At 39.2% G+C, this 26287-nt stretch overlaps 1 protein-coding gene across 1 annotated transcript in view; it reads left to right on the forward strand.

The window, feature by feature from the left end:
* Window positions 1-26287, forward strand: part of mib1 (MIB E3 ubiquitin protein ligase 1) — a 127200-nt gene that overhangs the window by 65180 nt on the left and 35733 nt on the right. Inside the window, exon 12 of the mRNA XM_055633435.1 lies at window positions 304-455. Within this exon, the coding sequence (XP_055489410.1) occupies window positions 304-455 (152 nt within the window). The remainder of the gene's footprint in view (window positions 1-303; window positions 456-26287) is intronic.

Here is a 26287-nt window from a genome sequence, read left to right on the forward strand (position 1 = left end):
CATTTTGTATGGTTTGGGGAATATTATGAACAAAATTTCATTTAATATATTTGGCTGTTTTTCGGAAAACTCAAGTGATTTTGGTCAGTAGATTTTCGGTAATACTGTTCTTAAACATGTGGTTCCAAACATTTTTTAATACAGTTTGATATTTTTTTATGAGGAAAGACACAACAGCCTATATTAGTAACACTTTGAAGTATCCTTTAAAAATGATATATTTACATCAAACGAATTTATTTCTCCACAAGCTTGTTTCTTCCTCGTCCTGGCGGCATTCATAATGTATTATTATTTCTGCAGGACTCTGAAGGTGACACACCTCTTCATGATGCAATAAGCAAAAAACGGGATGATATGCTCTCTGTGCTGATTGAATCGGGTGCAGATGTAACAATCACCAACAATAATGGTTTCAATGCTCTCCATCATGCTGCACTGCGAGGAAACCCCAGGTATGGCTATTCTTATTGATTGCTAATTAGAGATTCTGCACATTTCAGAAATGGTAGCCATGTCTTTTCATGATGTGAAAATCTCAATTTGTTCTACCATATTGATCATAAAATATTAAAACATTTCACCTGTTGACTTTTAATTTTCAGTTGTCTTCTTTGTAAATCTTTTTGAGCAGTTCCAATGCAGATTTTTTAATATGTGACAAATGAATAGCTATTCAAATTACAGCAAAAAGTAAATGGTATTTTTTTAAACATTTGCAATGCAGTACAAAGTTGATGGATTGGCTCAACACTACTCTTCTACCCAGGGCAATATAGGATGCTCGTTTGGAGAAGCACAGAGGAATTACAATATTTGTTGTTGTCATTTTTTTTAATTAAATATCAAACTGGTTTTGTATCCAATACTTTGGTCTGATTTTCTGTTAACCATGAGATGAATGAAGCTCGTTGAGTCCCTCAAATAAAGTTACTCGCAAAGATTGTGAAGTCTCTGGAACATGTACTTTTCCTTTTCTGTTGACTGCGATTGGTCATCAGTTCTCCAATAAAAATCTCTTGTTTTGGGGCAATTTTGCCTTCAATGAGCACATTGGGGAAAAAATGTAAAATTGACCAATTCTTATAAAGAGGGGGAAAAAAATCCTATTTCGTTTAAAGATATTCAAACAAGTTAGCAAGAGCAAAGATTGGAAGTAAGATATAGAAACATAGAAAATAGGTGCACGAGTAGGCCATTCAGCCCTTTGAGCCTGCACCGCTCATTTTCATTAAATATGAAAAGAGTTTTAAAACCATGGGATAATTCAGAACGAGAATCTTCACATTTTGTAGATTCTGATATTGAAATAAAAAAGAACTGTAGCGTTTGCATTGTTTTTGTGTAATCTGAAGTTCTTATCAATCCATTTCAGTCGTCTTAAATTACTCTGGAGAATCTAGGAAAATACCGCTCAGCATCACTAACAGCGGATTCTGGATTTCTTCTGGGATGTTGTTTTAAGCAATTTAATCCAATCTTTGTCGCCTAACCTTAGTTTTTTGGCATGGTGTATTTTAAATAGTTTGTCTGATTGTACTTATCTGAATTATTTTGAGACATGGTTGCAGTACAAATTATTGAAATTATAAATTGTGACGGATCTAAGATGCACATGAGAATATTGGATGTTTATTAGATGATTAATGGTTGATTACAAGTCTGGATCAGGAGCATTATTTTCACTTTTACTTTATATCCAGGCCATGCCCTGTTTAAGTGATCCATTGATGTATTTCTTTCCAAGATGTAAATAAGAAACAGGAGCAGGAATAGGCTGCATAGGCTAGATGTCCACGAAGATCTGCTCTGCCATTCCATAAGATTATGGCTGCTCAGCCATCGGCCTCAATACTATTTTCCTGCACCCACTTCTCTGCCTTGAATATATTCAATGACCTCACTTCCAATGTTCTCTCAAGTAGAGAATTCTTAAGATGAACAACTGTTCTAATCCATGCTAAATGAGTGATTTCTTATTGTGAAATTGTTCATAGATCTAGACTTAACTAGGAGCAACATATTTTCAGCAGCCACCCTGTCAATCTTTTTTAATATTGTTGCATTATTAGAAAGGGTTTAGATTCAACCTGTTCAACCTTTATTTATCATGCCCTTCATCTGTCATGTTATTTATCTGTTTTTCTGCACTGGTGCAAACCTAGCTGCTGTTCTTGAGCAGCTAATTTCTTTTTGGTATAATTAGAATCAGCAGAAAATTAAAGCTTTCAATCGTTAAGCTATTTCTGGAAATAAACTTCAAATATCATCCATATTACAAAAACATGAATAATTACTTGATTTATGTGTCCTGTCTTTTAGATCACCCTGCCATTTTGTCCATCACTATCACTGTAACCTCCTCCAGCCCTATGATCCTTTCAAATCGGTGTTTTTTTCAATTCTGCTTATTTATTTATCTTGATTTTCATTATTGGTAGCTACTTAAGCCTAAAGGGCCTGTCCCACTGTACGAGGTAATTCAAGAGTTCTTCCGAGTTTCCCCTGATTCGAACTCGAAAAATTACGGTAATAGGCGTTCGTAGGTTCTCGGGGCTCTCGTAGACATTTTTCAACATGTTGAAAAATCTTCACGAGCTTACCGCGTTTCCCGAGTGCCTGCCATTAGCATTACGAGCCACTAAGAGATGTCCCGAGCTCCGACGTACCCGCTACATACATTCTACGTACTTACCACGAGTTTGATTCTTTTAAAACTCGGGAGAGCTCTTGGGTAAACTCGTAGACGGGCCCTTTTAAAGCTCTACCCGTCGATATAGACATAGACATAGAAAATAGGTGCAGGAGGAGGCCATTCAGCCCTTCAAGCTAGCACCACCATTCATTGTGATCATGGCTGATCGTCCCCTATCAATAACCCGTATCTTTCTCCCCATATCCCTTGACTCCGCTAGTCCCTGGAGCTCTAACTAACTCTCTCTAAATCCATCCAGTGACTTGGCCTCCACTACCCTCTCTGGCAGGGAATTCCATAAATTCACAACTCTCTGGGTGAAAACGTTTTTTTTCTCACCTCAGTCTTAAATGACCTCCCCTTTATTCTAAGACTATGGCCCCTGGTTCTGGACTCGCCCAATATTGGGAACATTTTTCCTGCATCTAGCTTGTCCAGTCCTTTTATAATTGTGTATGTTTCTATAAGATTCCCCCTCCTCCTTCTAAACTCCAGTGAATACAGGCCTAGCCTTTTCAATCTTTCCTCATATGACCATCCCGCCATCTCAGGGATCAATCTCGTGAACCTATGCTGCACTGCTTCAATCACAAGGATGTCCTACCTCAAATTATGAGGCCAAAACTGTACACAATACTCCAGATGTGGTCTCACCAGAGCCATATACAACTGCAGAAGAACCTCTTTACTCCTATACTGAAATAGTCTTGTTATGAAGGCCAACATTCCATTAGCTTTCTTCACTGCCTGCTGTACCTGTAAGCCAACTTCAGTTAAGTGAGAGCCCTGCGTAAACCTAATGAGAGTAACTAAGTCGGATTTGGTGGCAAAAAAAGTCTCTGAAAATTGTGATGGATAAAACATGAAAGAAAATGAGGTTTGTATGATACACATTTCAAAAAAAAGAAAAAAGAAATTCATAATTTGTCTTCCACAAATCATGGATGAACAAAATCGTGACCAAGAATTAAAACATGTCAAAAATTGTTTATAAATCTTGCTGCGTTTTTCAACAAAGGTAAGGTGTATAATAGGAAATTACAGTCTGTTCAGTGCTTTGTCAGACATACTTTGGATCAGAACTTCTGATATGGTTAGTAAACTTTATCGTGTTCTATTGACCCAAACCTTGGCTGAAATAAGACTAAGGGAGAGACTTCCTTGCCCTACCTGCATTCCTGCAGACGCTAGAATCTTAAAAAAAAACAGTGCTGGAGTAACCTGGTAGGTTAGATAGCATATGTGATGGGGAAAGGGATAGGTATAAAGTTTTTATAGATATGTGAAGAGAAAGAGATTAGTTAAAACAAATGTAGGTCCCTTGCAGTCAGAAACAGGTGAATTGATCATCGGGAAAAAGGACATGGCAGACCAATTGAATAACTACTTTGGTTCCGTAAATAATCTGCCGGAAATAGCAGGGTCAAATGAGATGGAGGAACTGAGTGAAATCCAGGTTAGCTGGGAAGTGGTGTTTGGTAAATTGGATGGATTAAAGGCTGATAAATCACCAGGGCCAGATAGGCTGCATCCCAGAGTACTTAAGGAAGTAGCCCCAGAAATAGTGGATGCATTAGTGATGATTTTTCAAAACTCTTTAGATTCTGGAGTAGTTCCTGAGGATTGGAGAGTAGCTAATGTAACCCCACTTTTTATGAAGGGAGGGAGAGAGAAAACGGGGAATAACAGACCAGTTAGTCTAACATCGGTAGTGGGGAAACTGCTAGAGTCAGTTACTAAAAATGGGATAGCAGCACATTTGGAAAGTTGTGAAATAATTGGACAAAGTCAGCATGGATTTACGAAAGGTAAATCATGTCTGACAAATCTTATAGAATTTTTCGAGGATGTAACTAGTAGAGTGGATAAGGGAGAACCAGTGGATGTGTTATATCTGGACTTTCAGAAGGCTTTCGACAAGGTCCCACATAAGAGATTAGTATACAAACTGAAAGCACACGGTATTGGAGGTTCAGTATTGATGTAGATGGAAAACTGGCTGGCAAACAGTAAGCAAAGAGTAGAAGTAAACGGGTCCTTTTCAGAATGGCAGGCAGTGACTAGTGTGGTGCCACAAGGCTCAGTGCTGGGACCCCAGCTATTTACAAAATATATTAATGATTTGGACGAGGGAATTGAATGCAACATCTCCAAGTTTGCGGATGACACGAAGCTGGGGGGCAGTGTTAGCTGTGAGGAGGATGCTAGGAGGCTGCAAGGTGACTTGGATAGGTTGGATAATGTGGATAAATGTGAGGTTATATGGTGGCTGATTAGGAAAAGGGGAGATGCAATGAGACCTGGGTGTCATGGTACACCAGTCATTGAAAGTAGGCATGCAGGTGCAGCAGGCAGTGAAGAAAGCAAATGGTATGTTAGCATTCATAGCAAAAGGATTTGAGTATTGGAGCAGGGAGGTTCTACTACAGTTGTACGGGATCTTGGTGAGACCACACCTGGAGTATTGCGTACAGTTTTGGTCTCCTAATCTGAGGAAAGACATTCTTGCCATAGAGGGAGTACAGAGAAGGTTCACCAGACTGATTTTAAGGGTTTGGACAGGCTAGATGCAGGAAGGTTGTTCCCGATGTTGGGGAAGTCCAGGACAAGGGGTCACAGTTTAAGGATAATGGGGAAATCCTTTAGGAGAAAAACATTTTTCACACAGAGTGGTGAATCTCTGGAACTCTCTGCCACAGAGGGTAGTTGAGGCCAGTTCATTGGCTATATTTAAGAGGGAGTTAGATGTTGCCCCTGTAGCTAAAGGGATCAGGGGGTATGGAGAGAAGGCAGGTACAGGATACTGAGTTGGATGATCAGCCAAGATCATATTGAATGGGGGTGCAGGCTCGAAGGGCCAAATGGCCTACTCCTGCATCTATTTTCTATGTTTCTATGTGACGTTTTGAGTTGGGGTCCTGTTCAGACTGATAGACTGATTATGCAGTTGGGGGGGGGGGGGGGGGGGGGAGAGACAAGCTGGAAAAGATGTGGTAGTTGGACAAGGTACTGATTGTAGTTGCTCCAGCACCTTGTGTTTTTCTGAAATTCAGCAAAAACACGTTTTGAATTTGCGGAGAAAATCTGTGTGAACTGTGTTACACAGGCATTTTTCCAAATGTGTTCAATATAAATTATCAGTCACTGTTTCAAATTTGTTTTCATTGAATACTGGATACATGTCAGAGTTAAAAGAGCCGACCCAAATTGGTCAAGCCTTGGCTGACGCGATCTCCCGGATGCCAAACACTTGAACTCCCCCTCCCACTCTGACCTTTCTGTCCTGGGCCACCTCCACTGCCCAATGCAAATAGGAGAAACAGCGCCTCATATTTTGCTTGGGCAGCTCGCATCCCGGCAGTATGAATATTGATATCTCTAACTTCAAGTAACCCTTGCTTTCCCTCTCTCTCTGTCCCTCCCCCACCCTAGTTCTCTGACTAGTTTCACTGTCCTGAATAATTTTACTGATTAGTCAATAGACAATAGGTGCAAGAGTAGGCCATTCGACCCCTTGAGCCAGCACCGCCATTCAATATGATCATGGCTGATCATCCACAATCAGTACCCCATTCATGCTTTTTCTCCATATCCCTTAACTCCGCTATCCCTCATAGTTCATTGTCATCTCAGCTAACAATGTACGATTTTCCATTTCCTTCATTACTGTCTGCTTTGATTGTCATTTTCACAGAGATGTTGCCCAAGTTACTGCAGCATTGTTCGTCTATATCCGGTGTAAACCTACATCTGTGGTTCCTTCCTACACGAACATAGACCTGATTTAGTTGTACAGATAGTTCTGCTATTACGGGTGTTTCCATAACATGAGTTAGATATAATGTGAGTGATGAACTGGGGAACACTATTGGCATTAAGCCTAATTGGCACAATCTAATTGGTTATAATACGATTTTGTTCACGAACTAAAAAAACACATACAAGTCGCTTTGGAAATTGACGAGCACAAAAAAAGCTGTCCTCATTCCATGTAACACATTGCAGTCATCAGACGTCGTTGTTTCTCACGAACACACACTAAGATGCTGCCATGTACTTTTATTCGTAACTCTTGTGCAGTTTTTCCATTTCATATTCTTTTGCACTACTTCTGATTTGACTGATTGTACGACAGTCATGCAGCATTCTGCTATTTTGTGCATGTTGTATTTATCATTACTGTATTTATGCTGTTCACTCTAAGCTTTATGTGAAAAGGAATTTAATTGCACCTTGGTGTTTATGACAATAAACTGCATCTGAATCTATCAGTGTTATGTTACCAGTCATGCATTTAGATAGATGCATTGTGGCAGTATTCTTGTCTTTAGTTTTTCAGTTGTTGGTCTTCTAACTGAATACAGTGCTGCACTACGGTCAGCATGAAGTCAGACTTCTGGTGGTATTCTTTGCTCCTCTGTACCACAGCAGCAAATTGCCTGCTTTAAATGCAGTGTGTATCAATTGTATTTGAAACGGGTAACAAGCTGGCAGGTAACAATTGTAATTTTTGTTTATATCCAGCATCGTCTTGTGGAGTTCAGCCAGATGACGCGCTGTCTTTATGCTTGTATTGTTTTTAATTACATCTATCAAAGATCTGTTTCATTCCTCCTCTTTCTGCTTGTATAATTTGACAAAATCACAATGTTTACTAACAAATCTAACAAATTAATAACATGCAATTACATAAATATCTTAACATCATGTTCTGATTCTCAGTATATTCTGACACCAGTTTACTGTGGAATATTATACTGCAAGGATTCAATAGTTTAATGGCAATTTATTGATGCAATATTGATTAGCCATGATCATATTGAATGGCGGTGCAGGCTCGAAGGGCCGAATGGCCTACTCCTGCACCTATTTTCTATGTTTCTAACTCTTCATTTTGGATACAATTCAGTAAAATCATATTATGCATAAGCACAATTATACATGTGCAAAGATTGTAGTGTGAAAATAGTAGATTTCTTCTGAGGCAAAACATGTTTCCGGCACAATCTTGTACCTTTCTAAAGTTCTTAAAGATTTTGAGCTTTATCTTGGCTTTAAAGGCTCCACTCTCCTAGTTGCAGCACTGGGTCTGTGATGTAGGGGTCAGGCTGGCCTGGAAATTGTTTTGGTGTCTTCTACTGCTTCAGTGCTTCACACTGCATGCAATCTGCATGCTACTCTGCCCTCTGGGGCAACAGTGGCACCTGTTCTATGTGATCCCCAGGCTATGTAGGACATTCAGCAGCTCTCTCCACCAACTTGACCCTGCAAACCCGTCGTCCTTTCACCATCTGCAGTCATCGTGCTGTTTCTGTGCCCTGGGGAGCCGCGAGTAACTGACTTCTCAACCCCTTGAGCGCTCTCATTCCACTGGTTCTAATCACAGCTCTGTAGTAAACAATTCGTTTTTTGCTGTGTTTAAGATTTTGATCTTCAAAAACTTTTCCCGTGATGGATAATACTCTGCTCTGAAGTCAGTGTTTAATGCCATCGACAATGCTATTGTGACATTTCTCTAATAACTGGCTGTTGTTGCTTGCTGCAAGTACACTTTTCCAAATCTCATTTAATGCTTGGTCTATGCATGAGCAGGAGTGCTGAACTACTGTAGGAGGAGTGACTGCCCTTGACATCAGTGCAGGATTTGACTGATGTGTCACATCAATGTGGCTGAATGATAGTGAAGTGAAAGGAAATGTGGAGAAGGACATTTTATGGCCCGAACATCACATAACGGAAAATGGCTTGTATTGCACGGCCAATCGTCTTTGTTCCAGGTGTTCATCAGGATTGCTTCAAGACTAACCATCCAGCTTGCATCTTACAGTCAGATCAAGTTATATTTATTCACATTGCACCCACTCTCATTAATATTTCCTCCAAAAATGTAGTTCGCACCAATTTGAGATTTATAGCATTCAGTGCCGAATAACATTTGAAGATCAAAAGACATTCAAAAACGTTGGTTTGACAATATTTAGAGTATTGTGCCAATTTCTGTGATGCGCACATTTGGAACACAATTAAAGTTGCATAAAGGTTGTAGAGAAGTTAGGGATATACTAAAAGAACCCAGGGATGACCGACTTCAGTTAAAAGGATAGACTGGAGATGTTGATGTTTTCCTTCTTTGAACATGGTTGTAGTAGATTTGAGAGAATTATTTAAAAATGTGGAAAGTATAAATGGAATAGCAAAAAGGAAACTGTCCCATAGAAACATAGAAAATAGGTGCAGGAGGAGACTATTCGGCCCTTCGAGCCAGCACCGCCATCATTGTGATCATGGCTGATCGTCCCCAATGAATAACCCATGCCTGTCATAGAAACATAGAAAATAGGTGCTGGAGGAGGCCCAGTTGGTGTAGGGAGAAAATTATGATACAAAGCTCTGGTTCATGATGTTATTGAGCCGAGCAAAATCGGGAGAGAAATAGATTGGGTAGTCGCACAGATTCTCGTGCTTTAGAGTAGGGGAATCCAGAACCAGAGGACATACCGTATTTCCCGGCAATGAAGACGCTATTTTTTACCCAAAAATAAGGCATGAAAATGTATCTGCGTCTTGAAGGCCGAAGGTTAGGTTGTTAGCCAAGAAAGATAGACTTGGCTATCCTTCAGTACAGCAACATCAAGAACGATCTTCATTGCTGGCAGCTGATGGGAAGCGGCTGTAAAGTTGGAAGTGGCTGTAAAAGGACAGCGCTGCTGGGGGGGAGGGGAAGAGAGAGTTCCTTTCACAGCGTGTGGGGAGTCTGGCCCGGGTCAGCACGGGCAGGAGCGTTGAGAAGGAGGGGGTGGGGATCATGCCAGCAACTCACTCACCGATGCTGTGGTGTTCTGGGCGCGGAACCACCGCATTGTGGCCGGGGAGGGAAGTAGCTCGGTTGAGCAGCCTTCCCTGTTTTAGCGATTTCTCAGGTTGGCTTTATTGAAGCCTGTTTTTTTTTTCGCCAGACGGGTATGAATAATATTGGGGATTCATCCATGCGGACTTTAAATCTTTGCCATTGCATCTCCACCATCAACCCTTTAAATATTGCATGGGATAAGAACTTGGTTGACATGTTTAGGGAGCTACTAACTAACTGAAAACAATCAGGATAAATGGGTCATATTTTGATTGATGGTCAGTAAATACTGGAATAGACAGTGAATAGTGCTGAGTCTTAACTTTGCTGTTACAGAATTTGATCGTGGTACAAAAGTTGTGGCAAGTTGTGGGAAGACACTGAGCCTTAAAGGAATATTGATAGATTAAATGGGTAAAATGTTGGCAAATGGAATATAATTTGTGAAAATGTCTGATTATCCATTTTGGAAGAAATAATAATAAAACAATATTATTTAAGGCTAGAGAATGATGTGAGACAGTGGGCATCCTAGTCCACAAAACAAGAAGTTAGCATGCAGATGTGGAGAACCAGTGGGGACCTAACAGAATATTGGCCTTTTGGGGCATGGAATATAATAGCCTGAAGTGTTGGTGAAATAGTTTTGTTGATATTTAAGAAAGGATAAAATTCCTTGGGTACTTGCGCAGAGAAGGTTCACTATGTTAAATCCTGGGAGGAGTTGAGAAAAGGTTGAATTGGTTGGAAATGTGCACATTTGGGTCTAGAAGAATAAGGGGTGATTGTATTGAAACACAAGATTCGAAGGGGATTTGATAGGGTGGGTGCATTTGTGTGCGTATTGAATTATTGCTAACAGAAGGTACACCCTGGAACTTCACTGCACCATATAGCTACTGCTCTGTAGCTTAATTCTGCATTAAGGAAAGCTTCTGACCCTATGTTTATCTTGGAAACATATCACACTGACTTCATGCTTGTTTTTTAATAATATACTTTTATTAATGTTACATAATAAAAGTCAATCATGTTTATAAAAAAAAAAAAAAAAATGTGAAAGGTTTCGTTTAACATTGAACTTGGGTAACTAAGTAACATATCATTGGCCCTGTTGGTACAGGTGAATGGAATCGATCCACTCCAAGTTCATGGTTACCCGTTGTTTAATATGATCTATTTCCTAGGTATACACAAAATGCTGGAGTAACTCAGTGGGACAGGCAGCTTCTCTGGAGAGAAGGAATAGATGGTGTTTCGGGTCGAGATCAGAAACACCACCTTTATTACTTAAATTATATCATGTTTCTCTCCAATGTGAAGGGAGTGTTCCCAGTTGGATCACCTTTATATTTAAATTAGTTTTTTGTGTATGTTGGCATATGATATGCCCTTTTACATGCATCTTAGTTTTAAATTGTTTACTTTTTACTAGTACACCATGATACAGTTCTGCTCTCTGCCATGTTCTTACAATGACCAGCATTTTACTTGATATGAACAAGTACTTTAGCATATCACTGTATTTACTTTTTTATTTAATCTTATTGTATTTATATTGGTCCAGAAGGATTTGCATAACAAGTCTTGGGTTTGATGTTGCTGCCTGCATCCGATTTAATGCCACCACTGTTGTAATTACAATAGTTGTGGAAGGAATGCATTTTGCCCAACATTTTTGTCCTGTTCTCTGCCTTTTGAATAGTAAACTGATCATTTAAAAGAAAATTAACTTTTAAGAATGTGAAAACTCTGGAGGAATAATAAGAAATTGACAATATAAATTTGTCCTTTTGTGGAAATGCCATCTGAAATTTAACCATTCCCAAATTCCCACTCTTGGTGTCTATCCTTGTAGATTATGGTTACTCGCTGACTATCCAGATGGTACCAAAACCTACGAGGGTGTGCGTCTCCATCATCATTTCATATACACTCAATGAGTGGAATAAAATCATCTTTCTTAATCTAATTAAGATCATTAGCTTCATTGTCAAACTTCGTTGTAGTGCTTGGGTGTTCTGCTTTGCAGGACATCAGTGCATTCTGTTAATGCTAGTAGTTTTTTTATTTTATACATGTCAACCTTGACTCGGTCAGAAAGAAGACCTAACATCCTGATCAACACAATTTGGATAAATTCAGGCAGTTAGTTACATTTGGCAGTGCTGAGGGAGTTTGATAGTGCAGCTGGCATAACCTCTACAGTGGCTGCAGCATCTTTGCCAAATAGAAAGTAAAATATGTTCTGTTTGCCCGTGAACCTCATTCTGGGCCCTCTGGCTTGTCATGGTGACTGCACCAGACTTGACATACCTTTGCTGAAATGAGGAATGGGTGACAAGGTTATTCTAGTTGTCAGTGGAGTATTGCATTTGTTCAGACTTTGTTTGATCCTGTCAGTGTGTTGAAACTTCTGCTGTATCACAGATATTTAATTCCCTCACTGGATGGTTGTTGTCCTTTCTTCCTGAATGGTGAGAATACTTGAAAGCAAATATGGCAGGAATTTATAGATGCATTCCCAATAGGTTAAGAGCTTTCTGTATGTTTATGAACACTGTAGGATGGTTCCTGTTGTTCACAGCTTTTCTCTGAGGAGTATATTGAGAAGGACATGGTCTATTATGAGGCCAAGAAGTCCTGGGTTTAAGGTGCTCAGAAGAGATGAATACATAATCAAGGCTGGCACACTTCCAGATTGGTTGTTAAATAGAGGTCCCGAGTCTAATTGACAGAGAAGAGAACAGGGTCAGCACTTAGCTTTCATATCAATTTTCACTAAAACTTAGTATTTAATCTTATAATCTGTGTACAAATTTCTGTCATGTTTATCTGCAATAGAACTGAGATTATTTTCAAAATTATGTAAATAGTAGTTAAGTGTATTTGTATCTTTTGAGATATGGATTTTTTTATACATGTTCTATTTTGTCAGTGTGGTTCTTTAATGTTATCAGCATTAGGCTTCATTTGTTATTCTGCCATTTTATATTGACTTTCAGATTGTGTAATTATTTAAGTCTGCTGCACATAGTTTGGTATCCTCTGCAAAGTTAACCAAGGTGTATTAGTTTTTCAAATTCAGAACGCAAATTAGAAACTGCAGCAATCTAGCATATGCTAAATAAATGCCTGTTTTTTTTTTGCCATCTATCAATTTTTAACTCCTATTCAGAATTTGGAGTAAACAATTATCTTTTATTTAAGCCTCTATCAATTGCCTTCAAGGAATCTCAACAGTTAACGTCTTGCTTTTCACAAGACATGTAAGAGATTGTTCTCAGCAGGATCTTTTCCTGATCACATACTGAATTCTGTTAATTGGTAATCTTGTAAACAAAAATGATTGTTATTTTGAACGTCTATTTAGTATTCACCGTGTGCGACCCCCCCCAATTTATTTAAAATAGCAGTGATACTAAGCAACTAATCAAATTTATTTTGTGGTTGATTTTGCATAGGTTTATGTTTAATGTTGCCCACTTATTGTCAGTGCACATCGGATTCCCCAATGTGCTTTGTTCAGTCCCTATCCTGAGTAATAAGTACTGTTCAACGTGTCAGTCAGTAGCTGTAACTGCATTGCAGATGTCTGAGACTACCTCTGTGAAGGTGATAAAGGGATGTTCAAGGATACTGCTGTAAAAACAATGAACAAATTAGCCAGAAGCATTTTAGTTATCTCTTGGTTTTACAATTTGTCTTTCGGAGATCCTGTATGGACTGTTTCAAGATTTAAAACTGTTGAAATGTGAATTTTAAATGTAAATGTGTGTTTGCAAGGGAGGATTAAAAGCATAATTAATTAAATACTACAATGAGACCAATTTTAAGTATTACATTTTTAAGTGCAATGTTAAGTAACTGCTAAAATAGCCAAATCAATGTTTCTTATGTGAACACCTTTAATAACATACTGTACCATGGCTTTGCTCTTAATTTAACAGTAGGAGTACTGTGTTTTTGCTTCCTTGCAGGGTGTTATCATACTTGGTGGTATTGTAAATATTCTAACGTTCTTTACAACATATGTACTTTTATGTTAAAATGTGATTTTAGTTTGTTTATCTTTTAAAATAATGTAGCTGATCAGTGATCACCAAATGCTTTTCACAGTTTCAGTTCAAATCAGTTGTAAGTTAGTTATTCTTTTTGATTAGATAATACATTTAAGCAATGTGTACATTCAGGATAAATATACAATAGATACATAGTTCAGTTAAGGTTTAGTATTTGAATTGACTCTTTAAGAAATATGAATTGGGTCTTAGATTAACCTTGAAGATTTGAAAACCAGTTATTAATATCAGTACCTACTAAAGTCTCTTTGTTCATAGATTACCTCGTGTGCTGATGTGAATACTGTTTTCAACCCTCCTCATGTTGTGATCAATGCACAGCTACAGCTGGTTGAAGGGGACCAAATCCATTGCAAAGTTGATTTGGTTCCATTTTACCAGCTTTAGTAAAGCATTGGCTGTTGAGAAGGTGGGCAAACATAACTGCTAATAGAGATGATGCATACATTGACCTTTTTTCCACAATATCTTTAATTGTTTCCAACCCCCTCCCAATTACTGTGTTAAATAAAAATGAAAAATGGTCCCAGTTATTTGGTTAATAATGAACATATTCTATAGCATAAGATCATACAGCACAAGAACAGGCCCTTGGGCCCACAATGTGTGTGCCAACCATGATGCCAATTAAATATTATTTTTATGGCTTTCATGTGCTCTTGTATTGGTTCATTCTCAGACAGTAGTTTTGAATCTCTACCTTTCAGATTCTCTGGCAGGAAATTTGGAAACTAATTGTGCCGAGAAAAATATAAAAGTGAAGTCCTGCTGTGAAAGAAGGAAACTTGATGGGGAGTTGAGCAAGATGGAGATAGCAAGGCACTAAAAGCTTTAGGAAAGAGGCGTGATATCTGAGGGTGTACTTATATTGAACCAAAGATTATGGTTATGTTATAAATCTATTTCCAATGGTGTCCTTGGTCCTATTTCAATGTCCAGGTAATATTTTAAAATAATTTATTGTAAAAAGATATTAAAACGTGGGGTTCTAATCCAAACACCAAGGATATTTTGAAACTATGCTGTTGGCGCATTGTGCATGAGAATGTACTGTTGTACATATTTCTTGCTGTTCTAATTTTAACCCCATAGTTTCACCAGTCCCCATTCTTTCACTAAAATTGTTAAAATTACACATTGCTATGTCTTTGGCTTTAAACTTAAACAATTTTATTCTTGGATCCCTTGAGCACCCTTTTTGAACAGTATTGATTTGTTGTGAATGTTTCATTGGTTGCATAATTGTGTCTGATATCACGAACTTTGTAGTAATCTGTTGTCCTGCTCGGTGCACTTTCTTGGCACATTATCACTGCCATTTTATACAGGTGCTGTGTAATGGAAAACAGTGATAAAGTCAGCTGTAAACTTTGCTAATAATAACCATTGTCGTGATGTGCTAGAGTGACTGGTTGAAGAACAGTGTGCATTCATGCCAGATCCAGATTCAAATCCAGAATCCGTGAGCTCGCTGCCAGAGCACGTCCGTTACCAGTCTTTGAAACATATTGTTCCTTTCAGCATGGTTCAGGATGCATTTGTTTTCTAGGAGACTGCCTCCTGGCTGATTAATAAGGCCTGGCACAGCAGGCTGTATTACAGGATTCCTTTGGCGTGCAAGTGGTCAGTTATGCTTCCAGAAGTGCCTTCATAATCATTGAGGCCCAAGCTCACGAGCTGTCAGAACCATCACTCGCAGGCATTCAAAAGTATCCAATAAGTACTAATGAAATACAAGTTTTTAAATATATTAGAAAATAAATAAATAAACAAAATTAAACTGATTTAAATCATAAATGTCTTCTTGAGTGCTTGCAAATATTTGTCCCCTTTCATTGCATTGGGCTCTTTACAACATTAACATGAAGTTTGAGTGGAAAACCAGAACACATCTGTGTTGAGACAATGGATGAGTCGCATCCAGTCACACAGCACAGGTGTGGGTGGTACTTAGCTGGAGTCGGAGACTGCACTTCATCCAGTAGATCTATCACTTTTTAGGTTTAGCACTAAATAATAATCAATATATTTTTACAATGTAAGAAAGATGTCTGGAGATCAGCATACAATCAACAAATGCTCGAGTTTCTTATTGTATGATGTGATGTAGTCGGGTTAAAAGATGTTAAAAAACCTCTTAAGCTACGATCGTATCTGCTTTCATCTCCTCCACTGACAGTGTGTTTGTTCCAGGTACCTACCACTCTTAAGAAGAAAACTTGCCCCTCACAATTTCCCCCTCTTGCCTTAAAGCTCTTCCCTTGAGTATTTGATATTTCCACCCTGGGTAAGAAATTCTGGCTGTCTATCCAATCTGTGCCCCATAATTTTATACATTTATATCAGGTCTTCCCTCAGCATCCAATGCTTCATAGAAAACAATCCAAGTTTGTTCAATCTCTCAGCAGATCCAAGCAGCTTCCTGCTAAACCACTTCTGTATCCTCTACAACAGCCTCCACATCCTTCCTGTAATGGGGGGACCAGGTGGAACGATGAGGGAAGCAAGGAAGACATTGGGCCAAATGAGCAGAACTTTATTTTGTAATTAAGCTTTATCTGTGACATTCAGCAAGGATTAGTAAATCAGTGAGCAATAGCTTTCAGATATATGGATAGGAATAAGATAGTTCTTTATACCATTTAAAGAATCGGATCCTGCAGGAGCATAATAAAATAATAGTTAGCAATACAGATAATATTTGATTTATTGAATATTTTACTACTTTTTATTTTAATGCCATCGCAAATGTTTTTCTTAAGTATATTGAGTCAGTTAATTTACAGCTCTCTAAAAATGAAAACTCTATTCAGTTTCAGGAAAAGGATAGAATAAATCGTAATAACGGAGGGGAGGGGAGGTGAGGGGTGGTGATGTACTGAACACAGCTAATTCGGAACTCCTTTCAGAATGTCTCGGAGCACTTTAGAGCCAATTAACTACTTTTAATTGTGATTGCTGTTTCAAACTAGTAAACGCAATAGAAGGGATGTATTGTGATATTATGAATCCTTCCAAATAGTCGCTAACATTTTGATTGGATTAATTAGTTATCCACGTATTCAAATTTGCAGAACCAACAACAAACTTTTATGCAGAAGCCTATAAAGGGACTTTGTATATTTTAAATCAGATTGACGGCACTCACTTGAACTTGTGCAGTATTATTTCAGACCTCTAATATTACATGTTTTCAATCAAAAGGTATGAGAAAGCAGTACTACAGGTGCACAACCTTTTATCCGAAAGCCTTGGGACCAGACACTTGTCGGATTTCGGACATTTTCGGATTTCCGAATGGAAGATTTTTAGCGTAGATTAGGTAGGTAGCGCGGGCGGCTTGAAAAGTCTGGAGCAGCTGCCTCCTCCCCGGAGACCGGGAGAATCATTGCATAAATGTTAGTCAGTTAGTTTGGAGGGATTTTATGTGGTGGTGGTGGAGTAGGGGTGAAGGGGGAAACTTTAATTCTTAGTCCCCTACCTGGTCGGCGACTCCCAACCTCGCGGAGCTGGGGGCTCCGTCCGGCCGCGGGCGGCGCCGGTTGGAGCTCCGACCCCGGCAACTCTACCCCTGGCTCCGCGGCTCCAAATCCAGTGACGCTCCGCGAACGTTGGGAGTCGGCGGCCACAGCGCTCCGGGGCTTGCCGCACGCCGACCCGGTAAGGCATTGCCCGCTCCCCGCTGGTATCCCAGCGCTGCGACGCCGCCGACTACCGATATTCGCGGAGCTGGGGCTTCCGGCCGCGGGCCGCGCTGGATTTGCCGCGCCGCGCAGCCAGGGGTAGCGTTGCCGGGGTCGGAGCTACAACTGGCGCCGCCCGCGGCCCCACCGGCCACAGCGCTGCGGAGCTTACTGCACGGCGACCCGGTAAGGCATTGACCGCTCCCCGCCTCTCCGACCAGGTAGGGGACTAAGAATTTTACCCCTTCACCCCCCCTTCACATAAAAGCCCTCCAAACTAACTGACTAACATTTAAGCAATGATTTACAGATGTTTAAGTGTCTCCCCGGTCTCCGGGGAGGAGGCAGCCGCTACAGTAGTACAGACCTGGGTTGACCGTGGGTCGTTTCGGGTCAAGTTTGGCGCCAAACGCGAGCTTTGGTGCGCAGACGACATCTGGAAAAAATGGCCGGTTTTCGGAGTTTTTCGGTTTCCGGAACACCGGATAAAAGGTTGTGCACCTGTATATTTAAAATGTTGTATGGTACGGCTATTTTACCTACTCTTCCAAATTTAATTATTGATGCATTATGAATATTTTTGTTATACTTTTTAATAAACAGGAGAACTCAAAAGTGTGTAGTGTTAATATTTAATATTTAACAGTTGTAACTGTGCAGCGACTTGTTGAATATGCTATGTCTCACATTTGTTAACCTTAACTTTTAGCTTGTTATGCCTTTAAAAAGTAGATGGTATGGCGGCTGTGTATGTTTTGTAATCTTTCAAATTTATTGAAATTTTGTGCATTTATGAATGGACACATAATTGACAAACAACTTGTTTGAAGTAACCTAAGCTGCTATTGTTGTAGGCTCAGATATTAATTTTAAATGGAAATTATTTTTGTGTTCATTGAATATTACTGACCTTAATTTCCGATCTCCGTTTAGCATTATTTCAAATCAGTTTTAGTGTGAGGTTTATTATTAAATAAAGGACAGAATCCCCTTTTTATTTAAAAAGCAAGACATTTTATTAGCTCCATCCGCAATAGGTGTTGCGTTTTTAAATGTTAAGAATATATTTTGCTGTGAATAACCAATGGTATTTTTTAATGTTCTAACAGCTTTAATAGAGCAAATCCTACTTTGCCATATCTTCTATTTGTATTGAATGCTACGACAAAAACTGAGAGTTATACTTTGCTCTTAAGTCTTACACTTACTGGTTTATCCAGTAGGACCTAAATGGATTACACTTTAGGTGATTTTCTTTTTTGTTAAATATTTCAAATTTAATCTTTCCGCATCATCAATTATATGGAATGATTTTGAAAAGTTAAAATTCAGTTTGATAACTTGTAATTTTAACCAGTCATTAATTAACTATGCGATTTGTATACTTAAAGATGTAGAATGTAATAGCTTATTTTGTACAAGAATGCTTAGACCTACATTTCCTATTGGCTTTATAATAGTACAGAGTCAAGCAGAAGATACCAGTCTGTGGCATTTATTGCATTCCAATCAAATTTGTTCCCAGTCACATGTATTCACCAAGGAAAGAGAAAATATTGGCATCTATCTCAAGTAGACAATATACATCCAGCAGTTTCATTTGTTTTCCATTGTATGTTTTGGTCCACGTTTTGGATGCTTGTGTTCTTCTTGGTTGCTTGTTGCCTACCAGAAATACATACTTCTTTACATTCCATAGTTGTTTAAGTTCATATGGGCATATAAATAAGTATGTGTTCCAGGCAGAGAAAACATTTGCAGATCATCTCATGATTATAAATGCTTAAAAATTGTGAATTTTGATGTAAGATTATCCATGACTGAAATTAGTTTTTCTCCAGTATTGCATGCACAAGAGGCTGAACTTGATATGGTAGAAATACTGCAGAAAATGTTATTTCTCTCAAGCAGTTTTGGCAATTACCTTAAAAAAAAATGCAGCTGGAGGTTAATCTTTCACCCACACAAAATCAAATGCCAGCAGTCGTACTTCATTTTCTATGTATCCATTTTTCCCATTTCCTGCAGAAATTAGATTGACCCGTGGCAATATATTTCAAAAGTTCTAATTATGATCTGCCCTGTGTTTGCATGCACAAATTTTGTGTTTTTGATCATCATTTGGAATTATTTTGTAAGGACCAATGTTTGTTGCAATAATTTTGTTTACATGCAGGATGTTAAGGGTAGCAATAACTTAAATGTTTTAACCCTGGAACACTGTCCTATAAAGAGTTGTTGTGTTTGATCTATTGGCTTGGCTTTTAAAGAAAACATCTCATCCATTTCTGTTTCTTGTAGCCTTCATGCTGTCCTGCCTAATTGTTGAGTTTTAATGAACTTTGAAATTATCCCTCAGAATATCGAGCTGTTGTGTGGGGTTTCAAGTACAAACACATTATATGTTGCAAGGAAATATAATGTTTAGAAAGCATTTATTTAATTAAGCATATTTGATGTCCACTCACTCCTTTCAGAGCAGGAAAGTGGCACAAACCTATTCCAGACATTTCCTAACAGCACGTACCTATGTGAAATGAACAGTTTAGTGAGTGTTTTTTCCTTGGATTCCACAATTACTGCCTTTGAAGGAAAATTGTTTGTTTCCTAATGATTATACAAAGAAAATAAAAAGAACTGCAAAATTAAAGTTTGTGTTCAGGTAAGTAGATTATGATGATTGAAATTTGTGGGGAATTTAACTATTAAGTGCTTTGAGTATGGCACAGTACTTGTAATATTTCCATAAATGTATTTTGTTCTCTGGGCAGTTCCATTCAGGAATTTCATTGACAATTAAATGATGGGTTAAGTAATACAACTAAATTCTTGCAACATAATTTTAAAAAAAGTTTAGAGGCCGAATACATCTGGACTGCAGTTAGAACAGTAACAGGACAGGCAAAAGCGCTGCAGCATTTTAAAAATCAGGCTGGCAGTCTACGTATTTAGAATAGGTTATTCTTGTCGCAGCCATATCTACAATTTTCATGCATGCAAACTCAGGTTTTAAAACTAGTGGCAACAAATTCTGAAGGCAAGCAGGAATCCATGACCTTGATTTTGTTAGCTTTTAGCTACTGCAGTCATTGGGATTCCTGTCGTAGAGAAATGCTTTAAGATCCACCCAAATCTTATACAACTGAAATCACAGCAATAAATTTTGCTCCTTAACTTGGATGACACTTTGTCCGACACATGCATATAGCTAACAGCTGATACTAATAGTAGCACACTGACCATCTGATATAATGCAAAATAAGTTTGTTGGAACCGTGCAGTAATTTTCAATTAAATTAACAGCCACGAAGGCTGCAGTCAATTCAGCAAAACTATTTGCTGCAGCAGCTAAATCGTCCCATTTATTGCTGGGCAGGCTACACAGATTAGTTACGCACTGATTATTTTTTAATTAAAAAAAACATGATTCTATTAATGCCAATGGGGAAAAAAACGTCTTAAATGTGCAGTATGCACAAGCCTTAGCAGCTCTTCTTTTAAAAAAAAAATAATGAAACAAACAATGGCCTACATTAGTGGGAAACAAATACCTTATGCTTGCCCTGCCAGAAGTTGAACACAGCAGGGTTGTTGCTCAGGTGATTAGCAGAAGCTGAGAAGCAGAAAGATATAGAGGGAGAGAGAAAGATGCTGAGAAAGGTTCGACACTTTAGGTGGAAAGATGGATCTTCTGCCTGCTTCGACGCTGCACTGCGTCACTTCTCACTTCTGGCTTTACGTATAGATTGAACATCTGTTGGAGACTACAGTGTTTCTTCAGAGGTCAGGTCTGCTACCGAGGTCAGGGTTTCCGCACACAAAAAGCTGCTGGATGCATTTTACACTCGGAAAGAAAAACTAAACTGTCCTAGCTTTATAGTCAGCTAAACATTTGAAACATGCATTACCAGGCAACCAAGCTCTCCAGTATCTCTCCCTCCCTGACCATATTTAGTCAACCATAGCAAAAAATAGCCTTTCAGCTGTCGATTGTCGATCCAAGAACTGGGGAGTTCTATCATGTGTTCAGCCTATTGATTGCTTCGCCTGCAGATCCGTGACAAGGCTGTGCCATTTGGCTTCTATTTTTAGTTGAACCAAATAAAGCAGTCTCTCATGTTTCTACTAATATTTCCTGGCTTTTCGATGTTCCTGCACTGCACATGGTAGAGTCTGATGCAATCTGCACTATACTTAGAAGCACTGCAGAGAACCAAGGGAAAGTGGGAAGGAAAACGGATTTTGTAACTGGATCTCATTTTGAGTGTAATAAGATTACTGGGAAAATGTGACTAGTGTAGAGGATATAATCACAGGGATCCTGTTAAGATATTTGCTTACTGTCAAAAGTTTCTAGAAACACTAATTGAATTGTGCAGAAAATTTCAAAATTTTATTGTAAGAACAGTACAGTTCATCTTTGAGTTTAATATTTTTGAAACAAATTAATTTGAATGATGTTGGATCAGGTCTTTTATCATTTTATCTTTTTATTGGAAATGTAATTGTCCTGGAGGTCTTCATAATATTTCACAGTGGAGGCGAAATTAATCTCTGCTGAAGGTCAATTTTATATCCAAAATGTTGATTCATCTGCTGCTATCTCATTGTTACAATGGAATAAGACCAAATCCAATATTATATTCATATTTAAGACCCAAATTAAACATTGGGGTTACAATTGGACGAGTCCTTTGATGTGTGGAACCATTGAAGCTATTCTCTTCCTTAGCAGACCACAATGATGAAAATTGCAATTGGAGGATATTAATCAATACACCCACTATGAAACAATGGAGGAGGAGGAGAAGGGGGGGAGGGGCTACATTTGCTTTGCTGATCATGCATGTATGGGAGAGGGGAAATGGCAGAACACATTGTAACCTTTCGCCAAATAAGGTTTTTTTTCCTCCGAACACTGACAGTGGTCATAAACATGTATAACATTTCCACTAGTGACATTGTTGAGCAATACTTCAGAAAATTTTGTTCGATAAATTGAAGTTAATCGGTATAAGTAATATCAAAAATGCTGCTGCCTTAATTCTCTTTCTTGTTTGAAGTTGTCCCACCACTCTTCCAGGCCTCCAACTTCTTTGGAAATGGCCTGGTTCTTCTATCACCCCTCTTCATCCTACCAATGATGACGGATCACTTAATTATTGCTGCTGTTTTCTCCACAATTCTTATTTGCTCCACTTTTCTAATTTGCATTTTATCTTATTAAAATCATTTTTAAAAACCTTTTTCTAGACAATCTGAAAGGTGTAGAATTCAATGCTGTTGTTGTACAGGAAGTCCTTGATATTTCCTAGTAATGAAAAATAAACTTCTGCTTATTTATAATTCCATAGATTTCCATATGTTTCCATAGATGCTGCCTCACCCGCTGAGTTTCTCCAGCTTTTTTGTCTACCTTCTGCTTATTTAGGTTTTTTTGTGACCTCAAAATAATATTAAGTTGGTATAATCAATTATTGAAGTATAGTCACTGGTATAATGTGGGAAGCCTGCAAATTTGTGCACTTTAAATTCCAGTAACTTGTTTCTTCTTCCTTGTGTCAGTTATATCTGTTACACAAGATGTTAGTGTGGTCGCACTTGGAGTATGGCATGCAGTTTTGGTCACCCTGTTATAGGACGAATGTCATTACATTGGAAAGAGTGGAGAGAAGATTTACAAGATTGCCAGGACTCGAGGACCTGAGCTATAGGGAAAGGTTGCGCAAGCTGGCCTTTCTTCCTTGGAGCACAAGAGTCTAAGGGGTGATCTTATAGGGTACATGAAGTCATTACATTGCTGGCGAGTGGAGGAGAAGATTTACAAGATTGCCAGGACTCGAGGACCTGAGCTATAGGGAAAGGTTGCGCAAGCTGGCCTTTCTTCCTTGGAGCACAAGAGTCTAAGGGGTGATCTTATAGACGGTATAAAAATCATGAATGCATGGTCCTTTGCCCAAGGTAGGGAAACCAAGAACTAGAGAATATAGACTATTTTCTAAATGGGGAGAGAATCCAGAAGTCTGAGATGCAAAGGGACTTGGGAGTGCTGGCGCAGGATTCCTAAAAAGTTAACCTGCAAGTCGAATTGGTAGTAAAGAAAGCAAAATCAATGCCAGCATTTATTTGGAGAGGGCTTATATACAAAACACAGGGATGTAATGCTGCGGCTCTATAAGGTGCTTGTCAGGCCACATTTGGTATATTGTGAGCAATTCGGGGCGCCATATCTGAGGAAGGTTTGTTGGCTCTGGAGAGGGTCCAGAGGAGGTTTACACGAATGATCCCAGGAATTAGTAGGTTAATGTATGTTGAGCATTTGTCAACACTGGGCCAGTACTCGCTGGAATTTAGAAGAATGAGGGGGGTCCTCATTGAAATGTACAGAGTAGCGAAAGGCTTGGATAGAGTGGATGTGGCGAGGATGTTTCCACTAGTGGGCGAGTCTAGGACTAGAGGTCATAGCCTCAGAATTAAAGGACGTTCTCTTAAGAAATTTCTCCTCATCTCTTTCCTAAGTCAGAGGGTGGTGAATCGATGGAATTATTTGCCACAAAGGCTGTGGAGGCCAAGTCAGTGGGTATTTTTAAGGCAGAGGTAGATAGATTCTTGATTAGTATGGGTGTCAGAGGTTATGGGAAGAAGGCAGGAGAATGGGGTTAGGACGGAGAGATCGATCAGCCATGATTTATTAGTGGAGTACACTTGATTGGCTGAATGGCCTAATTCTGCACCAATCACATGACCTTGTATAGTTTTGAAGTGAGATGAGAAAAATTTAATAGAATCCCGAGGGGCAAATTTTTCACACAGAGGGTGTTGGGTATATGAAACGAGCTGCCAGAGGAGTAGTTGAGGCAAGTAATATAACAGCACTTAAAATACACTTGGACAAGTACATAGATAGGAAGGCTTTAGAGGGATACTAGACTATGTGGGACCCGTTGTGTCCCAGGTTCACACGGGAGGGCTGGACCCCCAACGCAATATTCCACCAATTCCAACATTGGTGGTCAGTGGTGGGGGGGTTCTGGAGCGCTAGCATGGGTGTTGTGGGTGAAGTCGAGCACAGTGAGTGCAGGGTCAACAATCCATTTCATGTCAAGTCAATCCATTTCTAGTCAAGTTAAGTCAAGCACAGGGCAGGCGGGGCAAGCCATCAATACAATCCATTTGCTTTCATTTCAGGTAAGGTCAAGCGAAGCAAAAAAACAGGGCAGGCGGGGCCAGCCAATAATACAATCCATTTTCTTTCATTTCATGTAAGCTCAAGCAAAGGCAAAGCAAAAGCACAGGGCAGGCCAAACAACTCATTTCATTAAGGGCTAACAAATCATTTATTGCAAGTACATTAAGGGTTGACAAATCATTAATTGCAAGCACCTTGCTGGCTTACAAATTGTTTATTGCAAGCACATTAAGGGTTAACAAATCATCATTCATTGCAAGCACATTGCTGGCTAACACATCATTTATTGCAAGCACATTAAGGGTTAACAAATCACCATTCATTGCAAGCACATTCTTGGCTAACAAATCATTTATTGCAAGCACATTAAGGGTTAACAAATCATCTTTCATTGCAAGCATATTGCTGGCTAATAAATCATTTATGGCAAGCACATAAAGGGTTAACCACATAAAGGGTTAACCACATAAAGTACTAAATCACATAAAGCACAGATAGACTCACAGTTAAGTAGACTCACTGTCCTATATACCCTCGCAGCAGAATCACAGTTGTGGCCACTCCCTCGCGATCTTCCAGAATGACCGGATCGCGTCCAGGCATCCGGGGTTTTATAGTCCTGCGTTTATTTTTTTTTAAACATTCAAAACTTTTTTATTTTTCATCAATCGGAACAATCCTTGGGCTGCCTCAGCGGAGGAAGACTGAGTAAGATGGCCAAAAATTATAGCGATATATAGCAGCGTTTTTTCTAAAATCAATATACAGCGCAGCCAGGATGTGGTCAAGATGGGACTTTTAGTTATACATAGATAGATGTGCCAAATGCAGGCAAATAGGACTTGCTGAGATGGGATACCTTGGTCAGCATTGACGAGTTGAGCTGAAAGACCTGTTTCTGGGTTGTATGACCCCGACTGTGTATTACTGTCTGCATCAAGGGTGCTGTGAAGATATTTTCTACTTCAATATTGAATGGTATTGATTACGACAAGACAATGCTACAATCGGTTTGTGAGGAGGGCTCCATTTAAGTTGGATTTCCCCACTTTTGTCTTGCCAATCATGCTTTTTGAGAGGATTGTGTACTTTCAGATTCTGACATTGAACTTACTAGAGAGCATCACTTTTTTGCCCATTAGGATCTGATTCAAGGATTTTGAAAATTTTGGGGTCTCAACCGTAGCTTGCAGGATTAGAGTGCATGAGGTGATGATATAGGGCTCTAGAATAAGCTGCAGTGATATGAGACATTTGTTTAACCCATGGGAGCTTGCTGAGCTATCAAACTCATCACCTCTATATCTTGTCAGCAAACCCAAGATGAGGTCATTGAGACACACAACACAGAAACAGGCCTTTCAGCCCAAATTACCTATGCCAAACGAGATACCTCATCTACGCTAGTTCTACCTGCCCAAATTTGGCCCATAACCCTCTTAACCTTTGCTATCCATGTATCTGTCCAAATGTCTTTTGTATGTTGTTATAGTACCTACTTCCTCTGGGATCCTTAATTCCCCTACTCTGGGTTAAAGGACTCTGCATTTACACGACATTTCGGGTCGAGACCCTTCTTCAGACCCGAAACGTCGCCCATTTCCTTCGCTCCATAGATGCCGCTGAGTTTCTCCAGCATTTTTGCCTACCTTTTGATTTTCCTGCAGCTGCAGTTCCTTCTTAAACACTGTGCATTTACACTATTTATTTACAAGATCTCATACATCTCTGAGACCCCGACTATCCTGTGCCTGGATTCCTAGATCCCTCAGCTCTACAACACTCTTC

The sequence above is a fragment of the Leucoraja erinacea genome, chromosome 4 (genome assembly GCF_028641065.1).
Source record: "Leucoraja erinacea ecotype New England chromosome 4, Leri_hhj_1, whole genome shotgun sequence".
In the NCBI taxonomy this organism is placed as follows: domain Eukaryota; kingdom Metazoa; phylum Chordata; class Chondrichthyes; order Rajiformes; family Rajidae; genus Leucoraja; species Leucoraja erinaceus.